Here is a 22,580-nt window from a genome sequence, read left to right as displayed (position 1 = left end):
ATCTTCCCAAAAGACAGAATTTTAATGGCAGGAAACATGTCTACATGTTTTTATATCCTCAAACTTAGCACAGTGCCGGGTACTCAAAATGAACTCCATAAATGTTTGTTTAACGAATGATCAAGTGAAAGATAAAAATGTGCAATATATACAAGATGTGATCAACAAATACGGTGAATGTTTACATTTAAAAAATTTATTACAGTAATAGACTCATTGCCATTAATCCCCCTCAAAATATTCCCCCTCGCTTTGAACACACTTATCCCATTTTCCTTGCCACTTTCTGAAGCAGTTCTGAAAGTCCTCTTTCGTGTCTTTAATTCATCCTCCATCATGATAACGTTCTGTGTCGCTTCTGGTACGGCAATTTCTGTCCATTAAAAACATTACAGTGTGCCCTCATCCACCTTATTCACTGGATCTGGCACCATGCGACTTCTGGCTCTTCCCCAAAGTCAAAATGATTCAGGACATGGAGGCAGCTACCACAGTGCAACTAAAGACACTCACAAAAGAGGACGTCCAGAACTGCTTCAGAATGTGGTAAGGACGATGGGATAAGTGTGTTTGAAGCAAGGGGGAGTATTTTGAGGGAGATTAATGGCAATGTGTCTTTCACTGTAATAATTTTTTTAAATTTAAACATTCACCATATTTTTTATCACACCTCATATTTGTTGACTTAATGTTAAAATTTTAAATGTTCAATATGCATTTGTTGACTTACTGTTCAATATGGAGATTTCTGCTCATTACTGATGTAAGAGAAAGTTTAACCTTTTTAGGTAGTCACTTAACTGTAAGTAACAGCCTGAATTTCATTCATAAAATGGGAAAATAAACATCTGCCATTCCCAAGGCATGAAACTGTCTTAAGGATCAAATATACAATCTGTAAAGATTATAGACTATATGAGCCCAACTACATGACATTCTGGAAAAAAGCAAAACTATGGGAACAGTGAAAAAAGATAGGTGGTTACCAAAGGTTACAGAGTAGGAAGAGATGAACAGGCGAAGCACAGAGGAATTTTAGGGAAATGACACTATTCTGTATTACACTGTGAGGGTGAATATGTGTCTTTCTACACTTGTCAAAGCTCACAGAATATACAACACAAATGGAACACACTAATGCAAGATATTAGGTTGGTGCAAAAGTGATTGTGGTTTAAAAAGGTTAAAAGCAGCAAAAACCGCAATTACTTTTGCACCAACCTAATAATATGGAGAACTTCAGGATAAAGTAAAGAGGTATATGGGAACTCTGTATTTTCTACCTGTTTTTGTCATGAACCTAAAGCTTCTCTAAAAATAAAGTTTATTAATTAAAAACAAAAGTTATAAAGAATATCCCTGGCACAACCAGAGGACTCTGATCATAGACTGTATAATGAGAAGTATTGCAACAAAATTAAATTTCTTGAGTAAACAATAATATTATGTAGGAAAATGTAGCTGGGAATGCTTTAGGAAATAAAATAATTACGGGGTCAAGTTATATGCCCAACTTATTCAAAAACAATTTCAAAAACTGAATGTATGAATAATATAGAGAGATAAAGAAAAGGCAGCAAATTGTTAACAAGTAATAAATCTTAAGTTAAGGGTGTATGGGTATTACACTATTCATAGAACTTTTCTCAGGTTTGAACTTTTCAAAAAGGAAAAAAAGGAAAAACATGTAATGCAGACATCACTGTCACTATTCTCAGTAAAGAGCAAATGAACAATCTATGATTTATAAAGGGGCAATAATGAAAATATAAACACGCTTCAAATCCTACTATTGCCACTTACCCAAGTACAGTGCCTGTTTCTTGGTAATTTACTTGAATAAACTTGCCAAAACGACTTGAATTGTTATTATGAGCTGTCTTTGCATTTCCAAACGCCTGTCAAAATAAACAGTTCTCATTAATTTCTTTTTTAAAAGATGGAAAATCCTATTTAGGTCAGCTCAGAAACAAAATACTAAAGAGATCGCAGAAAAGCAATTCATTTATACCTTCAGACTCATACAGTTCAGGTAAAGTAGAGGAAAGCAACTAATAACTGAAATAAAACCAAGTAGACACTATTTTATGCTGTTCATTAAAATAAAACTTAATGTTAAAAACAATGCTCATTAAAATTCAGATTTCAATTTCACATTCTAAAGTCAGGAAATTTCTTAACATATTTTTATATATGCATTTTTTTAATCTTTCTAAACTGGAATAAAAAGGGGTTAGGTAAAAAACAATTACATCAAAATAATTATAATTTTAGAATAGTATAAATGAAGTTTCATTACATAATATACTGTACTTTATAACACCTACTTAAAACAAAGCTACAGTACTATTTTTAAAAGAACAAAAAATATATAGCCTTCTTCAATTGTCACCTAAACTATAACCAGGCAACGAAATGTTATCCAGCAAAAAAGATGAACTACTGGTACAGACATCAACAATGATGAATGTCAAACATTATGCCAAGGAAAGAAGCCAGACACAAGAGTGCATACTGTAATATGAAATTCTAGAAAAAGCAAAACAAGAATAACAGGAAGCAGATCAGAAGTTGTCTGGGAATGGGAATGGGTTGGAAAATGTCTACGAGGGGGCACAAGGGGTAAGGAAAATATTCCACAGCTTGACTGTACGATGGTGGTTACATGGGCATACAACATTTATCAAAAACCACTGAAGTGTACATTTTAAATGTCTATATTTTATTGTAAGTTATACTCAAAGTAATTGATTAAAATTGAAATTTAAAAGGAAGAATTCACTGCTGAACCCACGTATTCAACAACTTAAATCTCCTAGACATACAGCTGAATGAGAGACGCCAGTCTCAAAAGTTTACATACTGTATGATTCCATTTACTATATGACATTTTGAAAAACAAAAAACAACAGCAATGGAGAAAAGACAAGTAGTTCCCATGAATTATGGGAATATATGGGACGGCAGTGTATAAAGATAAGGAATAAAGAGAGCGAGTTTTATGGTTAATGGAACTATTCTGTATTCTTGTTGTATATAAATGACCATACAAATTAATATGTTTTAAAATTCACAGAATTTTTCTGCAAGGTTGTTTCTTTTAATGTTACTATTTTAAAAAGTAAATCACTAATAAATGAAGGCCAAAAAAGACAATTTCAGATATATAAATCTGAAAATATTCATCATAAGCCAGCCCACACTAAAGAAAACACTAAAGAAAGTCCTTCATGAAGGGAAAAAATATCATTTTCAAATATGAATCAACAGAGGGAATGGAGAACTACAGAAATAGCAGCCACATGAGTAAATATATAAAACATTTTTTAATATTTCAATCTTTTGAAAAGAACATTGAGAGTGTGGTTAGAGAAAATGATAAAGTAAAAATCTTTGAAAAGCCTTTCTCATACATAAAAGAAATAAGACTAACAAAAATTGTCAAAATCAGCTTTTTGATGACTCTGGAAATTAACCAAAGGCTTGAAATAAATCCTTTGTAGAGGAACATTTAATCAAGAAAAATAACTGAAATCTTGGTAAGAAAAACAGGCACTGTGACATTTTAACTTACCCGATTACCATCTCCTTCTCCCTAGCTCCACGCTGCAGAGAAAACCAACACCCTACAATTACAGTTTAAAAAAAAAAAAAAAAAGCAGCCTAGAAGTCATTGGAAGGCTTAGACCAGAGTTAGAGCCAAAGCCCTGTCCCAGGGATAATTTTCATAATTTGATCTATATGGCGTTTCTCTGGAAAACCTCACTCAAAGAGCTATCTTTATTTGACCTGACTTGGAGATCACCCATTGAGAACAGCCTTTTCCTTTACGTGTGTTTGTTTGAAACAATCAGAGGTAATTGTTTAAACACTGCAACTGCCTAGGTGGCGCTAGAGAATGGGGCAAAGTAACAATTTAAAAGGAAAAGCTGGTGAATAATATGTACAAAAGGGGTTTTGAAAAGATCTGAAATACTACATGTGGGGACAGAGCCAGGAGTGCAGTTTCCAGGCTCTCACCCTCACGTGGAAAGGTGCTGGCTCAGGTAGTAAATGGCCATCAACTGTGATCTGATGGCCATCAGCTGTGGCTAGCTGGCCGTCAGCTGTAACCAGTGAGCCACTGGCCACTAATATAACTGCTGTGGCTACGCTAGCAGGAAAAATGGGGGCTAGCAAGAAGATGGTGGCTGAGCTAGCAAGCGCGGATTGCAGTTAGCATAGCGGAGCGCCGGTTGCGGATTGCAGAGAAGTGGACAGAAGGTTGCCGATCATGTGGCTCCTGCTTTCTGTGTCTCCAACCCAGCCGCCAGCAAGAATATAGTGGTGTGACTCCCCTACCTGTGGCTCCGTGAATGTTCCTATTTGGCCTCACCATGTCCTGCGTTCTTATGTGGGGAGCGGGAGATGAAACCCACGCTACCCGGCATGACACTACATATTCCTGGAGATGTAGAAGGCGTTGTGCACGCATAGGACTATGCACATGCCCTGACAGGTGTGCATGCTCACAAAGAGTTGCAACCTCTGGCTGACATTCAGGCTCTATGTAAACAGAAAGTAAAGGTAAGGGGAAGCTGGTAACTACCTGGTTGAGCGTTGAGGGTTATCCCAACAAGCACACAGAACCTGTAGAAAAGACTGCGAATCTTATTGTTTCAGAACATTTAAAGAAATCCCCGTCCAATAATCTAAACACTAAGCTGAGTAGAGAATTTGATCGCCTCACTCAAAAAGAGGAATACAGACTGCAGACTTCAAAGAAGTGGTTGAAACAGCAGTAACAAAACAACCACTACAAACCCTGGGAAGAGGAAAACAATCTTAGTTCCAGAAATGACACATTCTGTTAATAAGAATGTCCAGTTTTCACTAAAAAATTATGAAACATGCAAAGAAAGTGGAAACAGGAAAATTAAAAAAGAGCAATAAATAGAAATTGTCCCTGACAAAACCCAAATATTGGACTTTCTTGGCAAAGTTTTCTAACAGCTATTTTAAACATTTTCAAACAACTAAAGGACAGTATGACAAAGACGCCTGAACAATGGAGAATATCAGTAAAAAAGTAGAAATTACAATCTTGAGGGTGAAGAAATTTGGAGGATTCACACTTCTGATTTTGAAAATTACTACAAAGCTGTTGTAATTAAGACCATGTAGTACTAGCATACAGATAAACATATAGATCAGTGGGTTAGAACTAAGATTAAGAAATAAACCCTTGCATTAATGGTCAACTGATTTTCAACAAGGATACAAAGACAATTCAATGAGGACAAATAATCTTTTCAACACAGGGATATCCACATGCAAAAGAATGAAGCTGGTAGGAACCTCATATCATATAAAAAGTAAATTCAAAATGAATCAAAGACCTAAATTTCAGCTAAAAGTATAAAACCATAGGTGAAAATCTTCACAACCTTGAATTTGGCAATTTCTTAAAATGACACCACAAGTACAAGCAACTAAAGAAAATTAAACTGTACTTCATCAAAATTAAAACTTTTTGTGCTTCAAAGGACAAAATCCAAAAAATGAAAAGACAATCCACCAAATGGGAGAAAATATTTGCAAATCATATATCTGATCCACATCTAGAATATATAAAGAATTTTTACAACTCAATAGTAAAAAAGGCAAATGCCAAAAAAAGGCAATTTAAAATGAGCAAAGAATTTGAATATACATTTCTCCAGACAATATACAAATGTCCATGAAAGCACATGGAAAACATTCTCAACATCCTTAATCATTAGAGAAATGTAAATCAAAACCACAATGAGATACCATTTCACACACATTAAGATTATAATCGATAGCAAGTGTCGGTGAGGATATGGAACCCTCATACATTGTAAATGTAAAATGGAATGTAAAATGGTACAGCCACTTCGCAAAACAGTTTGACAGTTCCTCTGTCAGTTAAACACAGCTATGACATAACACAATAATTCATTCCTAGGTATAAACCAAAGAGAACTGAAAACATGTCCCCACAAAATGTTGTATATGAATGGTCCTAACAACATTATTCATATAGTCAAAAAAACAAAAACAACCCAAATGACCATCAACATATGAATGGATAACAAAATGTAATATGTCTATACAATGAAATATGATACAGCCATAAAAAGATATTAATTACTAACACATGCCACAACATGAATGGACCTTTAAAACACTATACTAAATGAAAGAAGTCAGACACAAAACAATATATATCGTTATGATTCCATTTATATGAAATATCTGGAATAGGTAATTACATAGAGTCAGAAAGCAGACTGCTAGTTTCCAAGGGTTGGGGGGAGGGCAGAATGGGAAGTGACTGATTAATGGTTATGGAGTCTTCCTTTGGAATGAAATCATGAAAATGTTTTGAAACTAGACAGAGGTAGTGGTTGCATAACACTGAATATTAAATGCCATTGAACTATACTTTAGTTAATGTTACATGAATTTCACCTTAAAAAAGTAAAATAAAAAAAGGAAGAAGAAGGAGACAGAAAGATAAAGGGACAAAAAACATATGGGACTAATAGAAAAAAATACAAAAAGATAAGACTCAAACTTAACTATATCAGCAATCTCATTAAATGTAAATGGCATAAAGAGCCCAATTAAAAGCCAGAGATGGTCATAGTACATAAAAAAAGCAAGACCCAACCATAAGCTGTCTATATGTAGTTCTTAAATATAATGAAATAAGTCAACTTAAAGTAAAAGGATAAAAAAAAGATATCTTGCTAATACTAGTTAAAAGAAAGCTAGAGTGGCTAGCTACATTAATATCAGACAATGTAGATTTCAGAAGAATGTTAGCAAGAAAAAGAGTGATTTCGTAATGAAAAAAGAGCCAATTAATCAAAAACAAGCACCTATAATCATAAATGTTTATACACCAACAAGAGAGTTTCACGTACAAGATGCAAATCTGACAGAACTTACGGGAGTAACGGACAAATCTCCAAGTATAGCTGGAGGTATCAAGACCTCTCTCAGTAATTGATAGGAAAAATGGAAAGAAAATCAGCAAGGATATATTAGACTTCAACAACACTATCAACCAAATCAACAAGATGATACATTAAATCAATTATCCCACTAACAGAATACACATTCGTCTTAAATGCACATAGACTATTTACCAAGAAAGACTATATTCAATAAACTTGAAAGGATTCCAGTCTCACAATGTGATATTATCTAACCACAATTAAATTACAAATAAAAGATAGGATCTAAATATTTGTAAACTACATAGCACAAATCTAACTTATGATTCTAAGAAATCAAAAGGAAAATTAGCAAATATTTTTAACTAAATAAAAATGAAAACACACTATATCAGAATTTGTGGGATGCCACTAAAGCAGGACTGAGGGCAGACATTATACCACTAAGTGACTTTATTAGGAAACAACAAAGGTCTCAAATCAATGACCTCTAGCACACTAAGAAATACACTAGCACACTGAGAAACTAAAAAAGAGTAAATGTAATGTAATTAAATTACATTAAATGTAAGGCAAAAAAATAATAAAGATAAAAGCTGAAATTAATGAAATATAAAACAGCAAAAAAACAACAAAAAATCCATGAAACCAAAAGCTGGTGCTTTGTATAACAAAGGAATATTATATAAAACAAGATACCAATAAATTTGACAAATTAAATTTAGTACACAATTTCCTTGAAAAACACAAAGTACCACAAAGCTCACTCAAGAACAGCACAAACAGCTCTGCATATATTTTAAAATTGAAATTTTGTTTTAAAACATCCTACAAAGAAAAAAACAGGTCCAGATTGCTTCATTAATCATTTCTAATACTGATAGTAGAAAAAAAAATACCAGTTTTACACAAACTCTTCTAAAATATATAAAAGAAGACTTCACAAACTCATTCCCATGGGGCCTGCATTATCCTTATATAAGAAACAAGCAAAAAGACATTAAAGAAAATATTTCTCATGATCACAGATGCAAAAATTCTATACCAAATCTTAGCAAACCAAAATCAGCAATACATTATAGGATAATACCTCATGACCAAGTGGTGTTTATCCCAGGAATGCTGAGCTGGTTTAACATTCAAAAATCCATCAATGTAATTCACATTTTAACCAATTATTTTTCAAAAAACCTATGACCATCTCAACAGACACAGAAAAATCATTTGACAAAAAAACCCAACATCCATTGCTGATAAAACTCTATACAAAGAAGGAATAAAAGGGAACAGCCTCAATCTAATATCTACACCAAAACAACAGCTATCACCACACTTAGCACTTAAAGACTGGATGCTTTCCCTCTAAGACAAGGATGCTGCTTTCACCACTTCTATTCAACATTATACTGGAATAGCCAGTGAAATCTACAAGGAAAATAAGACATTCAGATTGGAAAGGAAGAAATAAAACTGTCCTTATATTCACAAACATGAGTTCCTACATGCAAAATCCAACGGAAACCACAAAAATATATCAGAATATCTGAATGTAGGCAAGTTGCAGAATACAAGATCAATATAGGAATATCAGCTGTATTTCTACATACTATAAAGTAACAATTGAAAACTTTTAAATACCATTTATAAAAAATTGAAATACAGCATACCAAAGATGTAAAAGACCTGTACAATGAAAACAACAAAAGATTGCTGAGAGAACATACACTTGTTCATGGGTCAGATGCCTTAATATTGTTACCATGTCAGTACTCCGCAAATTAAACTAGAGTCAACACTATCCTAACCAAAGTCCCCAAAAGGCTTTTATGGGGAAATGGACAATTTAGTTCTAAAATTCATGTGGAAATGCAAAGAACCTAGAATATACAAACAACTCTGCAAAAGAAGGACAAAACTGGAGAACACTACTTAATTTCAAGAATTATTGTAAAGCTATATAATGAAAATAGTGTGGCACTGGCATAAAGACAGACAAACAAATCAGTGGAACAGAAGAAAGAATCCAGAAATAAACCCACATATACATGGACAAATGATTTTTTGACAAAAACAAAAAGGCAGTAAGGTGAAGAAAAAAGTCTTGAAACAAATGGATATTCATAGGTAAACACTGGATCTATACTTTGCACCATATACAAAAATGAACTCAAAATGCACCACAGACCTAAATGCAAAACCTGAAACTAAAAACCTAATGGAAAAAAAAAAAAAACATACAAGAAAACCTTTGCAACCATATTGTTGGGCAAAGCTTTTTTAAATACAACACCAAAAGCACAGTCCATAAAGAAAAAAATGGCTAAATTTGACTTTACCAAATTTAAAATTCTGCTCTTCAAAAGAGAGACTTAAATCTGGGAGAAATTTTACCAAAGGAGGTAAAAGATCTGTATAATGAAAACTATAAGACATTAATAAAAGAAACTGAAGAAAACACAAATAAATGGAAAGATAGTCTAGGCACATGGATTGGAAGAAAACTGTTAAATATCCATACTACCCAAAGAAATCTACAGAGTCATTGCAAGTCCTATCAAAATTCCAATGTTATTTTTCACAGAAATAGAAAAAAAAGGTCGTAAAATTTGCATGGAGTCACAAAAGACCCTGGACAGCTAAAGCAATCTTGAGAAAGAACAGAGCTGAAGGCATCACACTTCCTGACTTCAAATTACATTATAAAGCTATGGTAGGCAAAACAGTATGGTATTGGCATAAAAGCAGAACTACAGATCAGTGGAATAGAATAGAGAGCCCAGAAATAAACTCATGCATTATGATCAATTAATGTATGACAAAAGGGCCAAGAATATACAATGGGGAAAGGAAAGTATCTTCAAGAAATGGTGCTGGCAAAACTGTACATACACATGCAAAAAGACTGAAACTAAACCGCTATCTAACACCATACACAAAAATCAACTCAAAACGGATTAAAGGTTTGAATGTCCTGAAACCATAAACCCGTAGAAAAAAACATGGGGGTAAAACATCGGTCTTGACAATGATTTCTTGGATTTGACACCAAAAGCGAAAATAAAAAGTGAGACTACACGAAATCAAAAAGCTTCTGCACAGCAAAGGAAATAAACAAAATGAAAACACAACCTACCAAATGGGAGGAAAATCAGCAAATCATGTATCTGGTAAGAAGTTAATATCCAAAATACATAACATTAAGAACACATACAACTCAATTGCAAAAAATAAACAACATGATAAAAAATAATGGGCAGAGGAACTGAATAGACATTTTTTTCATAGAAGACCTACAGACGGCTAACAGGTACATGGAAAGATGTGTAACATCACTCATCATCAGGAAAATGCAATTCAAAACTATGAGATTATCACCTCACATCTGTCAGAATGGCTATCATCCAAAAGACAAGGGTTAACAACTGTTAGTGAGGATGTGGAGAAAAGGAAACCCTCATGCACTGTTGGTGAGAATGTAAACTGAGGCAGCCACTATGGAAAACAGTATGGAGGGTCCTGAAAAAATTTAAAAATCGAAATACTATGTGATCTAGCAATTGTACTTCTGGGTATATACCTGAAGGAAATGAAATCACTATCTTTGAAGAGACGTCTGCACTCCCATGTTCTCAGTAGCCAAGAAATGGAAACAGTCTAAGTGTCCATCCACAGATAAATGGATAAAGAAAACGGAGCATATAAAGAATGGTTCTATCAAGGGTATGAAGTAACTGGAACCATCACACACTGTGTTTGGTGGGAATATAACATGGTACGTACAATCACTTTGGGAAAGTTTAGCAGTTTCTTAAAAAGCTGAACATATACCTATCATATGACCCAGTAATTCCACTCCTAGGTATTTTACCCAAGAACAAGGAAAGTGTATGTTCACACAAAGAACTTACATACAGCTTTATGTATAATAGCCAAAAACAGGAAACAGCCTAAATGTCCAACAGGCGGATGGATGAACAAAGTGTGGTATACCCACACAACGGAACACTGCCTTATCAAAGGGAATGAATTATTGACAGGTACGCATAAACAACATGGATGAATCTCAAAATAATTATACCAAGTGAGAGAAGTCTAACATAAAAGAGTACATACTATATAATTCCATTTATACGAAACTGTAGAAAATACAAACTAATCTATAGTGACGGAAAGCACGTAAGTGGTTTCTTGTAGATGAGTAGGTTGGAAGGGGTGTGAGAGACGGATTACAAAGAGATATGAGGAATATCTTGGGGATATGTTCAGTATCTTGACTGTGGTAGTGGTTTAATGGATATATACATACTTCCCTCAAAAATATCAAATTGTGCACTTTAAACATGTGTAGTTCACTTTATCTCAGTTACACCTCACAAAATCTCTCATAAAAAACCAACTAAGTAGTAATATTACCTTTTCCTTTCAGCTCTAAAACAAAAATAGTATCTTTCCCTTCCTTTTTACCCTTGATAGTATTACTTCTAAAACATTACAGAACTAAAAAAATTTTTCCCACATTCTCTACATTTTCAAAAGTGAACCCTTAGAATTTTAATGCTAGGAAGATGTGAAGGTTGCAAAGATACACATATACTGACAATACCATTTTCCCCAAACACCTACTTCCACACCCTTTTACAGGCAGGAGTCATGCTCTTGCCATCTCCCCTTACAGGGGGATTTATATGACTCCAGTCAGCTCTTTCTCTTGCATCACTTTGACCCCAAGACACTCTTAGAAACAAATACTGCCATTGTCACACTCTTCAATCTCCCACATTGCCTTTGTTATTTCCCCATCTTCCAGTTTTCCTTGGTAACTCAAACTGATGTCTATACTTCTGTTTCATTTCACTGTCTCACATCTACGAGTCTTTTCTTTTAAATTTTCTAAAGACACATTTAAGAGTAAGAAAAGTTTTATACACACCTCAAGTACTGGTCCAGCTCCAAGAATAATTTGTTCCACGCCACTGGCAAATCCCTTCTGACTGAGAGCAGTAAGGTGGTGAATAAGAAAGTTTGTGCTTTGGGTCTTCCCAGAACCACTCTCTCCCGAAATCACAATGCACTGATTCTTTTTGCGCTGAAGCATGGCGTGATAAGCCACATCAGCCACAGCATAAATGTGGGGCTCAAGTTTTCCCAATTGGTGGTTATCATACATTTTGACATATATGGGGTTATAAATAGGAAGAAACTTGAATGGGTTAATAACTATTAGAATACTGCCAACATAGGTATAAATTTTTTCATGCTTGAAGCGACTTCGTAGGTTTTCTAAGAGAGTTTTCTCATTCAAATCAGGTAAGCTACATAAATCATCAAAGTCTTTCTGCTGAGGCTGTGGAAGAAAACCCCGTTCCATCATCCTGCGCCGTTCTTCTGTTACCTGCAGCCATGACTGAAGACTACCATAATGGATTGACCCATCAAGGTTTTTTTCTCTCAGAAGAAAGCGGTAGTCCTCGCCACTCAGGCGATTTTCCAGAGCCATTCGGGGCCACATCATCATTCGCTGAACTGGACAGTCTGTTGGATTGAGTATCCATTCTTCTCCACCAAATTCCTTTACCTCTGCTAGAACGTAACATTTTGTTTTGTCAAGATGAAGTCTGTTTATAAGAGAGTCAATCACCTCAGCAGCTGTGGAATTTTTTCTGGCAGGAATTGGACAGTAGATTGTCCCTTCTGAAATTTTCCCGGGATATATATGTAATGTATGTTCATTATCCTCAAAGCGTCGTCTTCCTCCATCATTTACATTCATATTGGATCCTGTCCCATCAGCATGGATAGTACGTGTTCAAGATTGTGCAAACCATTTTCGTGGCAAAAGAACTGTAACAGAAAAGATGTGAAACATTTAGAAGTCATAGGACACAAGCATTGCTTTCTGATGCTCAAGAAAAAAAGGCTTAACAGTGATGTTGTCCATATCTTTTAGAACACAAATCCTAACTCTTTTCTTAGTGTAGGAGTCTTTTTTTTTAAGATCTAATTGGCTTTATTAAGCGATTCATAAATTGGGCAGCATCCCATCTAGCAAGTAGAAGGGTGCTCAGGAGAAACAGTCTTAAAAAACAGTCTGAGACCACATAATATTACATTTTATTGTCCAAATGTGGACACTTTCTAAAACATCTTGCCAGAAATTTTTTCAATGTTTTATTAGGTTGGTGCAAAAGTAACTGTGGTTTCTAAAGGTTAAAATTGCAAAAACTGCAATTACTTTTGCACCAATCTAATATTATATTAATAATTCAAGATCCAAGGAGTACAAATAAAAATTATTTTGTCTTCTACTGTCTCAAATGTTTCTCAAGTACCTGAGATTAGAATCGGGTTCTTTGTATCTGAAGAGCCTCTCTAAAGACCAATTAAGATAAGAGAATAATCAGACAAATCTAATCACTCTGTACTGGAAAGCTCTTACTTATGGATAAAGCAAAATCAAGAAAAAATGCCACCAATGAAGCAAAAATTTTGTGAAATTAAAAACAGTAAGAAGAGCAAAGAGATAAATTATTTTAATGTAATTAATCAGAGATAAGAGAAACCTGCTATAGAATAGACATATTTTCAAGGACTTCTAGACTCTGACTCTTCACCTGCTCTAAGGTGGAGAGGTGAAGGGGGCACCAAAAAGATCCTACCCCAGGCTTGCTGAACAAAGCTGACAAAATTATATAACTAGGCACCACGCAAATTTTATTCAACCTTCCCTTTTCAGCTTTCTTTCATTCCTCACACAAGTATCCTATATATCCTTTCAAGCTTCTCAAACCTCAGCTATATCACACCTCTAGAAAAATGATTTCAACTTTTATACCTGAGAAAATAGCGATTTCCTTTAAATGACTCCTCCAAATCAAAATGCATTCCTATTTTCATCTCGTCTTTGTTTTTCCATTCCTATCTATAGAGAAAACAAGTACCTCATCCTTTCCGAAGCTCATAAAATCCATTTCTTATCTCCATCAGTAATGTGCCCCATCAAAAAACCACTCTCAGAAGTGACTGGGTGGTGAACACACAATACAATATACAGATGATGCATTATATAGAATTTGTACACTTGAAACCTATATAATTTTACTAACCACTGTTACCCAATAAATTTAATTTTAAAAAAACACTCTTACGTGTTATCAATCTTTCCTTTTTACTGACTTCATCCTTTAACATATAAAGATCATTTTAAAAAAAAATAGTACCTTCAGTTACTTCTCTCATACTACTACGTATTTGTCAAAGTCCTCTAATGAATAAACTTTGTTTTTTACCTTTTTCCTAGATGATCTTTCAAATGTACAGAATATTATAAAACATAAAAAACAGCCAAATATCTAACACCCAAATTCAACAAATTTGAAAATTGCTATAATTGCTCCAGATCATTTTGTAAACGTAACATTAAAGATATAGTTAAAGCCCCTTCCTTTGCAGAGGTAAGCACTATCCTGAGGTTGGTATTATTCTCAAACATGTTTTCATATTTTAATAACATGTGTGGATCTCCAGATATGAAATAGTACTATTTCATTTTTTTAAGCTTTAAAAAGAAGTGTCATCCCTAAATAGTCTACGTCTCACTTTAACTTACTATTGTATTTTCTATTTATAAATGCTGACGCATGTAAAGTTCATTAATTGCCAAATAAAATGCCACTGTATGTAGGTGCATTAACTTAAAGTACCACTCTGGTGGAGAAGGTTGATAATGGGGGCGGCTGTGTGTGGGGAGTGGGGGAACAGGCAACGTGTGTATGGCAAATCTTGTACCTTCTGCTCAATTTTGTTGTGAACTTAAAACTGCTCTTTAAAAAAGTTTACTTTTTTAAAATTCCATTGTATGATTATGCCACAATTTACCTATCTACTGTTCTTCTAGTGAACACTTAAAATGTTTCCAATATCACACCATTAAAACAATGCTGTAATTCTCATACATGTCTCTTCATGCACCTTTGCTAGAATTTCTCTGGGCTTCATACCTAAAAGTACAATTGCTTGGTTTTAAGCATCTTCACCTTTACTAGGTACTAACAAAATGTTCTCCAAAGTAGTTGTACCAGCTATTTCACAGCCAGTGTAGGAAGAGCTCACATTTCTCTGCGTCTTTACCAGTAAAAGCATTGTGAGACTTGAGTTTCTGCCAATATAATAAGTGTAAAAAGGTATCTCATTACTTTAATTTGCATTTCCCTGATTACTAGTGAGGATGGGTAACACTTATCCTAGCACTTGCCATTTAAGCTATGTTGCTTATTCATTTTCCCTTTTGTAAGTTGATTTTCCTTATTGGTTTGAATGAGTTTTTCCTATATCCTGAATATTAATCACTTTTCAGTTATCTGTGTGACAATACCGCCTACCATTCAGTGGCTTATCTATTTTTCTTTTACATTGCCTTCAGTTGTAGAGAAATTTTTAATCATCAAATCTACCAATTCTTTACAGGTATGACTTGTTTCTATTTCTAAAAAACAACATTAACAACAATTACAGTTAAGTCTTATTGGGTGCTCACTTGTACTAGTCATTTTCTAAGCATTTCACATGGATTATTTAATTTAATCCCCATAATTCCTCCCTGAGTGCTGTTTTTATCATCATCATCCTCATTTTACAAGTGAGAAAACACAGAAAGATTATGTAACTTACCCAACGTCATAACTAGAATGTCATAAAGCTGAGATTAGAACCACAGTCTGGTTCTAAAGCCTACACAGTATTATCTCCTGGTATAGTTTTTAAAAATCGTCTCTTATCCTGAGAATACAGTTAATTATTCTGTATTTTCTTCTACAAGGCCTAAGTTTTGCTTTTCTCATTCTGATCTATAATCCATATAGAATTGACTTTCACATGTGATGTGAGATGGAGCTCTTAATTATTTTCACTCCAATACAGATGAGCAACTGAACCAGCACCACAATGAAGGGTCTAATCTTTCCCCACTGATTTATAAAGCCATCTTTGTAAAGTACCAAATTCCAAAAAAAAAAACAAAAAAAAAACAAATCAATCTGTTCTGGGCTCTGCATTCTGTTCCACTTAGTCTATTTGTCTACCCTGAGCCTATCTTAATTACTATAGCTCTATAATAAGTTTTGATAACTGGAGGACATATCACCTCTATTTGTTCTTTAATGTTATTTGGCTATTTACCATAAGAATTTTAAAAGCAACATGTCAACTACGATGAAGTAACTTTTTGGCAGTTTCATATTGCATTGATTTTATAGATTAATATTGGAAAACACTGACATCCTACTGATTGCCCATTCATGTACACCATGTTGTTATCTTTTTTAATTACACTATTATTCCCTTCTAAAGTTTCTGTCATTCTGATATCCACCTGATCTTTTCTTTCCCTATTGAATTTCATAATTGTTTTATTTTAAGGGATATTACTTGCTCACTTATCTCCTTGAAAATCCTAAATACATAATTTGATATTTTTCAAACTAACATTTTAATGTCATTGTCTTGCAGGGAGGCCTGTGGGGTCTCTGGTCCCACTCCCCACATAAGAACACAGGATATGGCTAGGCCAAAAAGGAACACCCACGGAGCCATAGATAGGGGAGTCATACCACTATATTCTCTCTGGCAGCCGGGCGAGACACACGCAGTAGTAGCCACACGATCCGCAGTCCGCCAATTCACTTCTCTGCCTGCCAACCAACCAACCAATCAACGCAGCCCCGCAGTTACATCAGTAGCCAATTGGCCAACCGGTCACAGCTGACGGCCAACCAATCACAGTCGAGGATCATTCACTACCCGAGCCAGCAACTCCCCACACGAGGCCCAGAGCCTGGAAACTGCTCTCTGGGACTCTGTCCCCACACTCCACCCCTCCAGGGTCTCGCCTCACAATCTACGTGACAAGCATAGAAAACAGCATAGTGGTATGTTCCCAGGTGGACAGTCAGACAATCCATCAAATCGTGTATTGAAGGCACTGCAGCGTGCAAAGGTGGCGGCACCTTATTTAACTCCCTATAGTTCACAGTCATTCGCCAAGTCCCATCTGGCTTCTTGACAGGTCATACTGAGGCGTTAAAGGGACTGTGCATTGGCCTCACAATATGTGCCTTCTCCAATTCCAATATTGTACGACCAATCTCCTCCTGCCCTCCTGGCAGGCGGTACTGTCGCACTGTAACCACGCGCCAGGGCTGTGGCAATGCTTGAGGAGGGTGGTGAGCATGTCCGTGTGTCACCGCTTTCCCCACCCGGATCCGGAGACGGAACTCTCCTACCGACGTCTGTAAGCTGAGGCCATGTAGCACGTCCACCCCTAGAATATACTCCGGAACGGGGGAGACATAAACCTTGTAGGTACGAGGAGGGAGCCTTCCTAAACCCAGTGGTAAGGAAACGGCTTTCACAGTCACAGTTTTTCCCCCGTAGCCATCAATGCAGACTGCTGGTCCGGGGAACAGTTCTGGGTTCCCATAAACGAGACTGCAGTCGGCGCCAGTGTCAACTAGAGCCAAAACCCTCTGTACATTAGAAGGGGACCAATGTATGGACAGTTCCACGTGGGGCCTCCGGTCCCTGCTCGTCCCCTCTGACCGGGTACCTTGGCCCCACCCCTAATCAAGCTGCAAGGGGTCAGCCTCAAGCGGCTGCATGAAGTCCTGGAGGGACACAGGTCACGTTTTCCCAGACTCCTCCTTTATGCTTCTCCGGAATTGTTCCGGACGCAACTGTTTCCAAAGTTCCAGCAGGAGTGCATTGGGTTGTTTGTCTATTTTCTTCCTATCGACCCCTGTTGCCACGAGATCACGCCACATCTGTGCGCGTGTTACTCTCTGAGGCCCGCGACCTCGCCCCTTTACCTTTGGTTTGGGCTTCCAGGTCTCAACTGTGCGGACCTCCTGTCTTAACTTCCTTCACCTCCGGCTTTCATCCCCTAGGGTGGCCATGGCAGTTGTAACTTCATGGATCCGCCGCCCTACATACGGTGTAAGAATAGCAACCAAGGATCCAAAAGCACTCGCAGGTGCAGTGTCCAAAACCAGATCTCTCATGCTGGCAGTAAAAAGCTCGTCATCTGGGCCCTGCATGTTGAGGTTAAAAATAGCATGTCTCATACCCATTTCACGGATTATTTGCGTAAGTTCTGTATATGACTGCCACTGACTCACAGTGTCTGGCAGCTCGCCAGCCTGTTCCCATACAGTGCGTACCGCAGCCGTGAGCCACGCCATTAGAGAATGGTTGCCCTGGTTGTTGGCCAACCTATGGCAGTTTTGTAACCTTTGTTGCAGAGACGGATGCACTGTCACGAAGGCTAGCTTTTCCATCTCGCCTGGGAAGCAGAGAATGCTGTCTGCTCCCTCATCCCATAAACGTAATAGCCAAGCCGAGACTGGCTCTCCAGGGCGCTGTCTGTACCACCTCCCCAGCTCCTGCAACTCAATGGGAGTGTAAGGGGTGTAGGTCGTGAACTCAGTCACAGCTGGGTTGCCTGCAGCAACGCCCCCGGGGCCCAAAGGTTGCTCACGTTTTACCCTTTGCTTCAAGACTGGCCGGGCTTGGGGGTTGGGAGCTACATTGTCTCCACTTGCTTCCTCCGCCTCTGCCTCAGAGTGTCCACTGTGGGGCCCCTCTTCTAACAGGTGGACCCCAGCTTCCAGCGCCTCCAACCAGGACACCTGGTCCGGCACCTGGGCCATTTCATTAAGCGCATTTTCCGTGTTGAGACTCAAGGCCGTGAGGAACATCCAGCCCACGCGGCCGGCTGTAGCCTTCTCCTCCTCCAGCAACTGCTCAGCCAGAGCCTGCAGGGCCTTCTCCATGCTGACCGGAGAGCCGTCCATGTCCTCCCACCCCTCCTTGGGGGTCCAACTCCTGAGAACAGTGGCCACCAGACACCACACACTGTGTGGGGGCCACACATCCTCCTGCCCCGAGTCAGACGCCATTCCTACCTGGCCGGAATCCTGCTCGCCATGCCAGGCATCCGATTGGGTGGAGGCCTCAGTGTAAGAGTCTGCAACCCTCGGAGCCTACAGCAGCAGCACATTATTAAAAGGAAGGTGATGCCTTCTATGGCCAGGAGGCAGTTGTACCATCTAAATGCTCGAGTCTCCCAGGCAGACCGCACCTCCCATTCCCGGCGCAACTCCTCTCGGGCCTTCTGAAACTGCACTTTCACACGTACAAACTGCTCTACCATGCTGCGGTAGGTTTTGGCCGGCACCATACCCTGCTCACTGCGCCATCTGTCGTGCAGGGCGGCCTGCGGGGCCTTTGGTCCCGCTCCCCACATAAGAATGCAAGATATGATGAGGCCCAGAAGGAACACCCATGGAGCCACAGTGTCATGCAGGAGACCCTGCTCGCTGCTCCATTTGTCATGCAGGGTGCCATGCGGGGTCTCTGCTCCCGCTCCCCACAAGAGAACGCAGGACACAGTGAGGCCAAAAAGGAACACCCCCGGAACCATAGGCAGGGGAGTCATACCACTATACTCTCGCTGGCAGCTGGGTTGGAGTAACAGGAAACAGGAGCCACACAATTCTCTACCCTCACTGCGCCGCTTGCAGGCTCAGCCACCATCTTCTTGCTAGCCTCCTTTTTTGCTAGCGTAGCCACAGCAGTTTTATTAGTGGCCAATGGCTCACTGGTTACAGCTGACGGCCAACTAGCCACAGCTGATAGCCATCCAATCACAGTTGATGGCCATTTACTACCTGAGCCAGCACCTTTCTATGTGAGGCCGAGAGCCTAGAAACTGCTTTCTGGGGCTCTGTCCTCACACATAGATAGGGGAGTCATACCACTGTATAAACATGTTTCTTACAGTTGGTCTGTTCAAATCAAGAGATCTGTCTTGAAGAAACAATGAGGAGATGCTTCAAGAGGGTAGTTCCTAGCTATAAAGTTATGTTTGTGTTCTCCTGAATCCCTAGGTTTATGGCCTTGAATAAACTGTGGTCTCTGGTACCAGTCAGCAGCAAAGCTACTCCATACCGTCAGGCAGGCTGTACCCGCATTACCCCAGGAGATGTCCTGGGTAACCACTGTCTGATATCTATAGGGTACAATATGGCCGCCCAGAATTAAACTCAGAAACAGCTTTCCAACAGAGGGAAAACTATGGTCTCATGGTTTCCAACAATGAGGCCAAACACAATAATACTTCCCATTTACCTCCAAGAAGCCAAATCTCAGCTGCTTTACCTACAAGTTCCCAGCCATAGCCTCAATCACTGCTCTGTGTTCTATTCCCTTTCTGAGACATAAAAGTGTCTATCTTTTTTGAGCCCCATTTGTATCGATTTGACTTTCTCTTTTTGTTACTTTATCAATCATTACTTTGTGTTTGGAAAACAGGGGCTGCCTCAAAATATCACTCACAAATACATCTTTACAGGAAACATGAGTGTTTATCAGAATCATCTGGGGAATGTTTTAAAAATACACATTTCTAGGCCTAATGATGTTTCTGAGGTTGGGAAATCTAGGCAATTCTGTTGCTGCTGGTCCACAGCATAGCATTTGGGAATCAATGGTCTATATTTCCACTCTCCATTCCCTTACTACTCTTCCTACATAGCAAGCTACTGCCAATGTTCTTTGAAAATGTCACCAATTACTATCAAGTTGCCAAATCCAAAAGCCTCTTCTCAATCCTCATCCTAATATACCACACAATAACATTTAAATGAGGTGGCCATCTTCTCATTCTTGAAACTGCCCCTACATGACAATTATTTTTCTTGTAATCTTCTAATAGGCTCACTCTTTCTGACTCACTCGTAACAACTTTTCCACTACCTGACTGTAACAATAAAAATAGTCTCCCAATCTCTGGACTCAAACCAGTGCCCTCCTACCTGGATGATTTTCCCTAGTCCTTTATCTATAAAGTATACCGTTACCTATTATCTATGGGAGCTTTTGCACTACAATGGCAGAACAGACAGAGACCATATGGCCCACAAAGTCAAAAACATTCACTATGAAGCTTTGAAAGAAAAAGTTTGCCAACCCCAATTCTAGTGTAATTACTAAAATACAGAAAGAAAAAAAAAGTATAATTTCCCAACTATTAGAGTAAAAAAATGGAATGATGAAAAATAATCAATTCCAGAAAAAGCAAGAAAGGAGCGGGGGGTTAGAACAGATGGAAGAAACGGAAAGCAAACTAAATATATCAGTGATGGAAAGAGAACTGACTCTGGGTGGTGAACACACAATGTGCTATATAGATGATGAATTAGGAAATTGTACACCTGAAACCTATGTAACTTTACTAATCATTGTCAAGCCAATAAACTTTAAACATATGTATATATTATATATCAGTGACTTATTAAACGTAACGCTCCAGTTAAAAGACAAAGAATGTCAGAGGGTATTGTTCAAATCCAACTATATGCTGTTTTCAACAGACATACATATATAATATGAGAATACAGAATCTGAAAAAAAAAGAGAGACGATACACAATGTAAATTCTAGCCAAGAAAACGTTGGTAAAATCCAAAATAACATCAAGCAAAATAGAAAAAGAAAGTTGAGTTAAATACCTCTTAGGTCCCTTTTAGCCCTTACATACTATAATTCTAGGTTTAGGCGTGAGACAAAGGTCTCTGGGTATCACTGGTGACCCTGAAACGTAGGAAACAGAAAAAGACTATAAATTAAGGAGGAAGTGATAGATTGGTCAGTAAGTAGACCAGTGGGTATTGATCAAATCAGCTATAAAAAAAAAGAAGTATGAGTGAAATGTTTATTAGTTGGGGGCTTGAGAGCACATCTTTATGATTATAAATAGAACTAAGCAGAAAAGCAGGAACAGAAAACTTAAGAGAAAAAGGTCTAACTGATAAGCCAAGGTTCTTTGGTAAGCAAGACTAAATGAGATTTAGGTCAAAAGTGGACAAAAGTGCCTAAAAAAAAAAAAAAAAAAAAGACATTATTTCTTTTTCTGAAAGAAAAACTGGGTTCAGAAACAGCTTTTGAAGTAAGATGTGACAGGAGTGCATGTTAGCTGGTCTTCATCACTACATAGAATATAGCAGCCCCCTTTTACGTACAGTAAGTCAATGCCAAGTAAAAGCCAAACTGGGTGCTGTAAGAAAAAACATTTTGTAGTATTCAACTAAAGAAAAGGTGATGGAAGATACAAGTTATCATATAACACACTATAGCATAGGTACATGGACAGCTATCAATTTAGTCTGCCCATTAGGTAATCTACTACCTTCTTCTGGTGAAAGTACTGGGTTTTCATTTAAAGAACTACTTCTCCTCCCCTGTCATCTGACACCGTTTAAATGGACCAAACTCATTCCCCAAGCAGGGCAGGAGGGTAGTACTAGGTGCGACCCAGGCCCAGTAAATCAGTTTATTCCATTCCCCCTAGCAACAGTGGCTGCTCACTGGAACAGCCACTGGAACTTTGCAGCAACTATTAAGAATTTTTTTTTTCCTACTAGGGCTGCTAATCTTGAAAGAGGTACATTAGTCCCCGCAGCCGCACTGTAGTTTCACTTTCCTTGGTTGCAGTTAGCGTAATCAACCGCTGTCCAAAACTATTAAATGGAAAATTCTAGAAACAAACAATTCATAAATTTTAAA

General features: G+C 37.7%; 1 protein-coding gene across 18 annotated transcripts in view; it reads right to left on the bottom strand.

The window, feature by feature from the left end:
* The window catches only part of MYO9A (myosin IXA), a 265,016-nt gene that overhangs the window by 208,554 nt on the left and 33,882 nt on the right, over positions 1-22,580 (bottom strand). For all 18 annotated transcript variants that reach the window (XM_074328212.2, XM_074328213.2, XM_074328218.2 and 15 more), the window contains exons 2-3: positions 11,896-12,806; positions 1,804-1,898 (exon numbers count right to left, since the gene is read on the bottom strand). In XM_074328212.2, coding sequence (XP_074184313.2) covers positions 1,804-1,898; positions 11,896-12,735 — 935 coding nt within the window. In that variant the 5' untranslated portion in view covers positions 12,736-12,806. The remainder of the gene's footprint in view (positions 1-1,803; positions 1,899-11,895; positions 12,807-22,580) is intronic.

This window comes from Rhinolophus sinicus, chromosome 3, assembly GCF_057876585.1.
Source record: "Rhinolophus sinicus isolate RSI-liver-muscle chromosome 3, RSI-T2T, whole genome shotgun sequence".
In the NCBI taxonomy this organism is placed as follows: Eukaryota; Metazoa; Chordata; class Mammalia; order Chiroptera; family Rhinolophidae; genus Rhinolophus; species Rhinolophus sinicus.
This window is presented reverse-complemented; position numbering and strand designations above follow the sequence as displayed.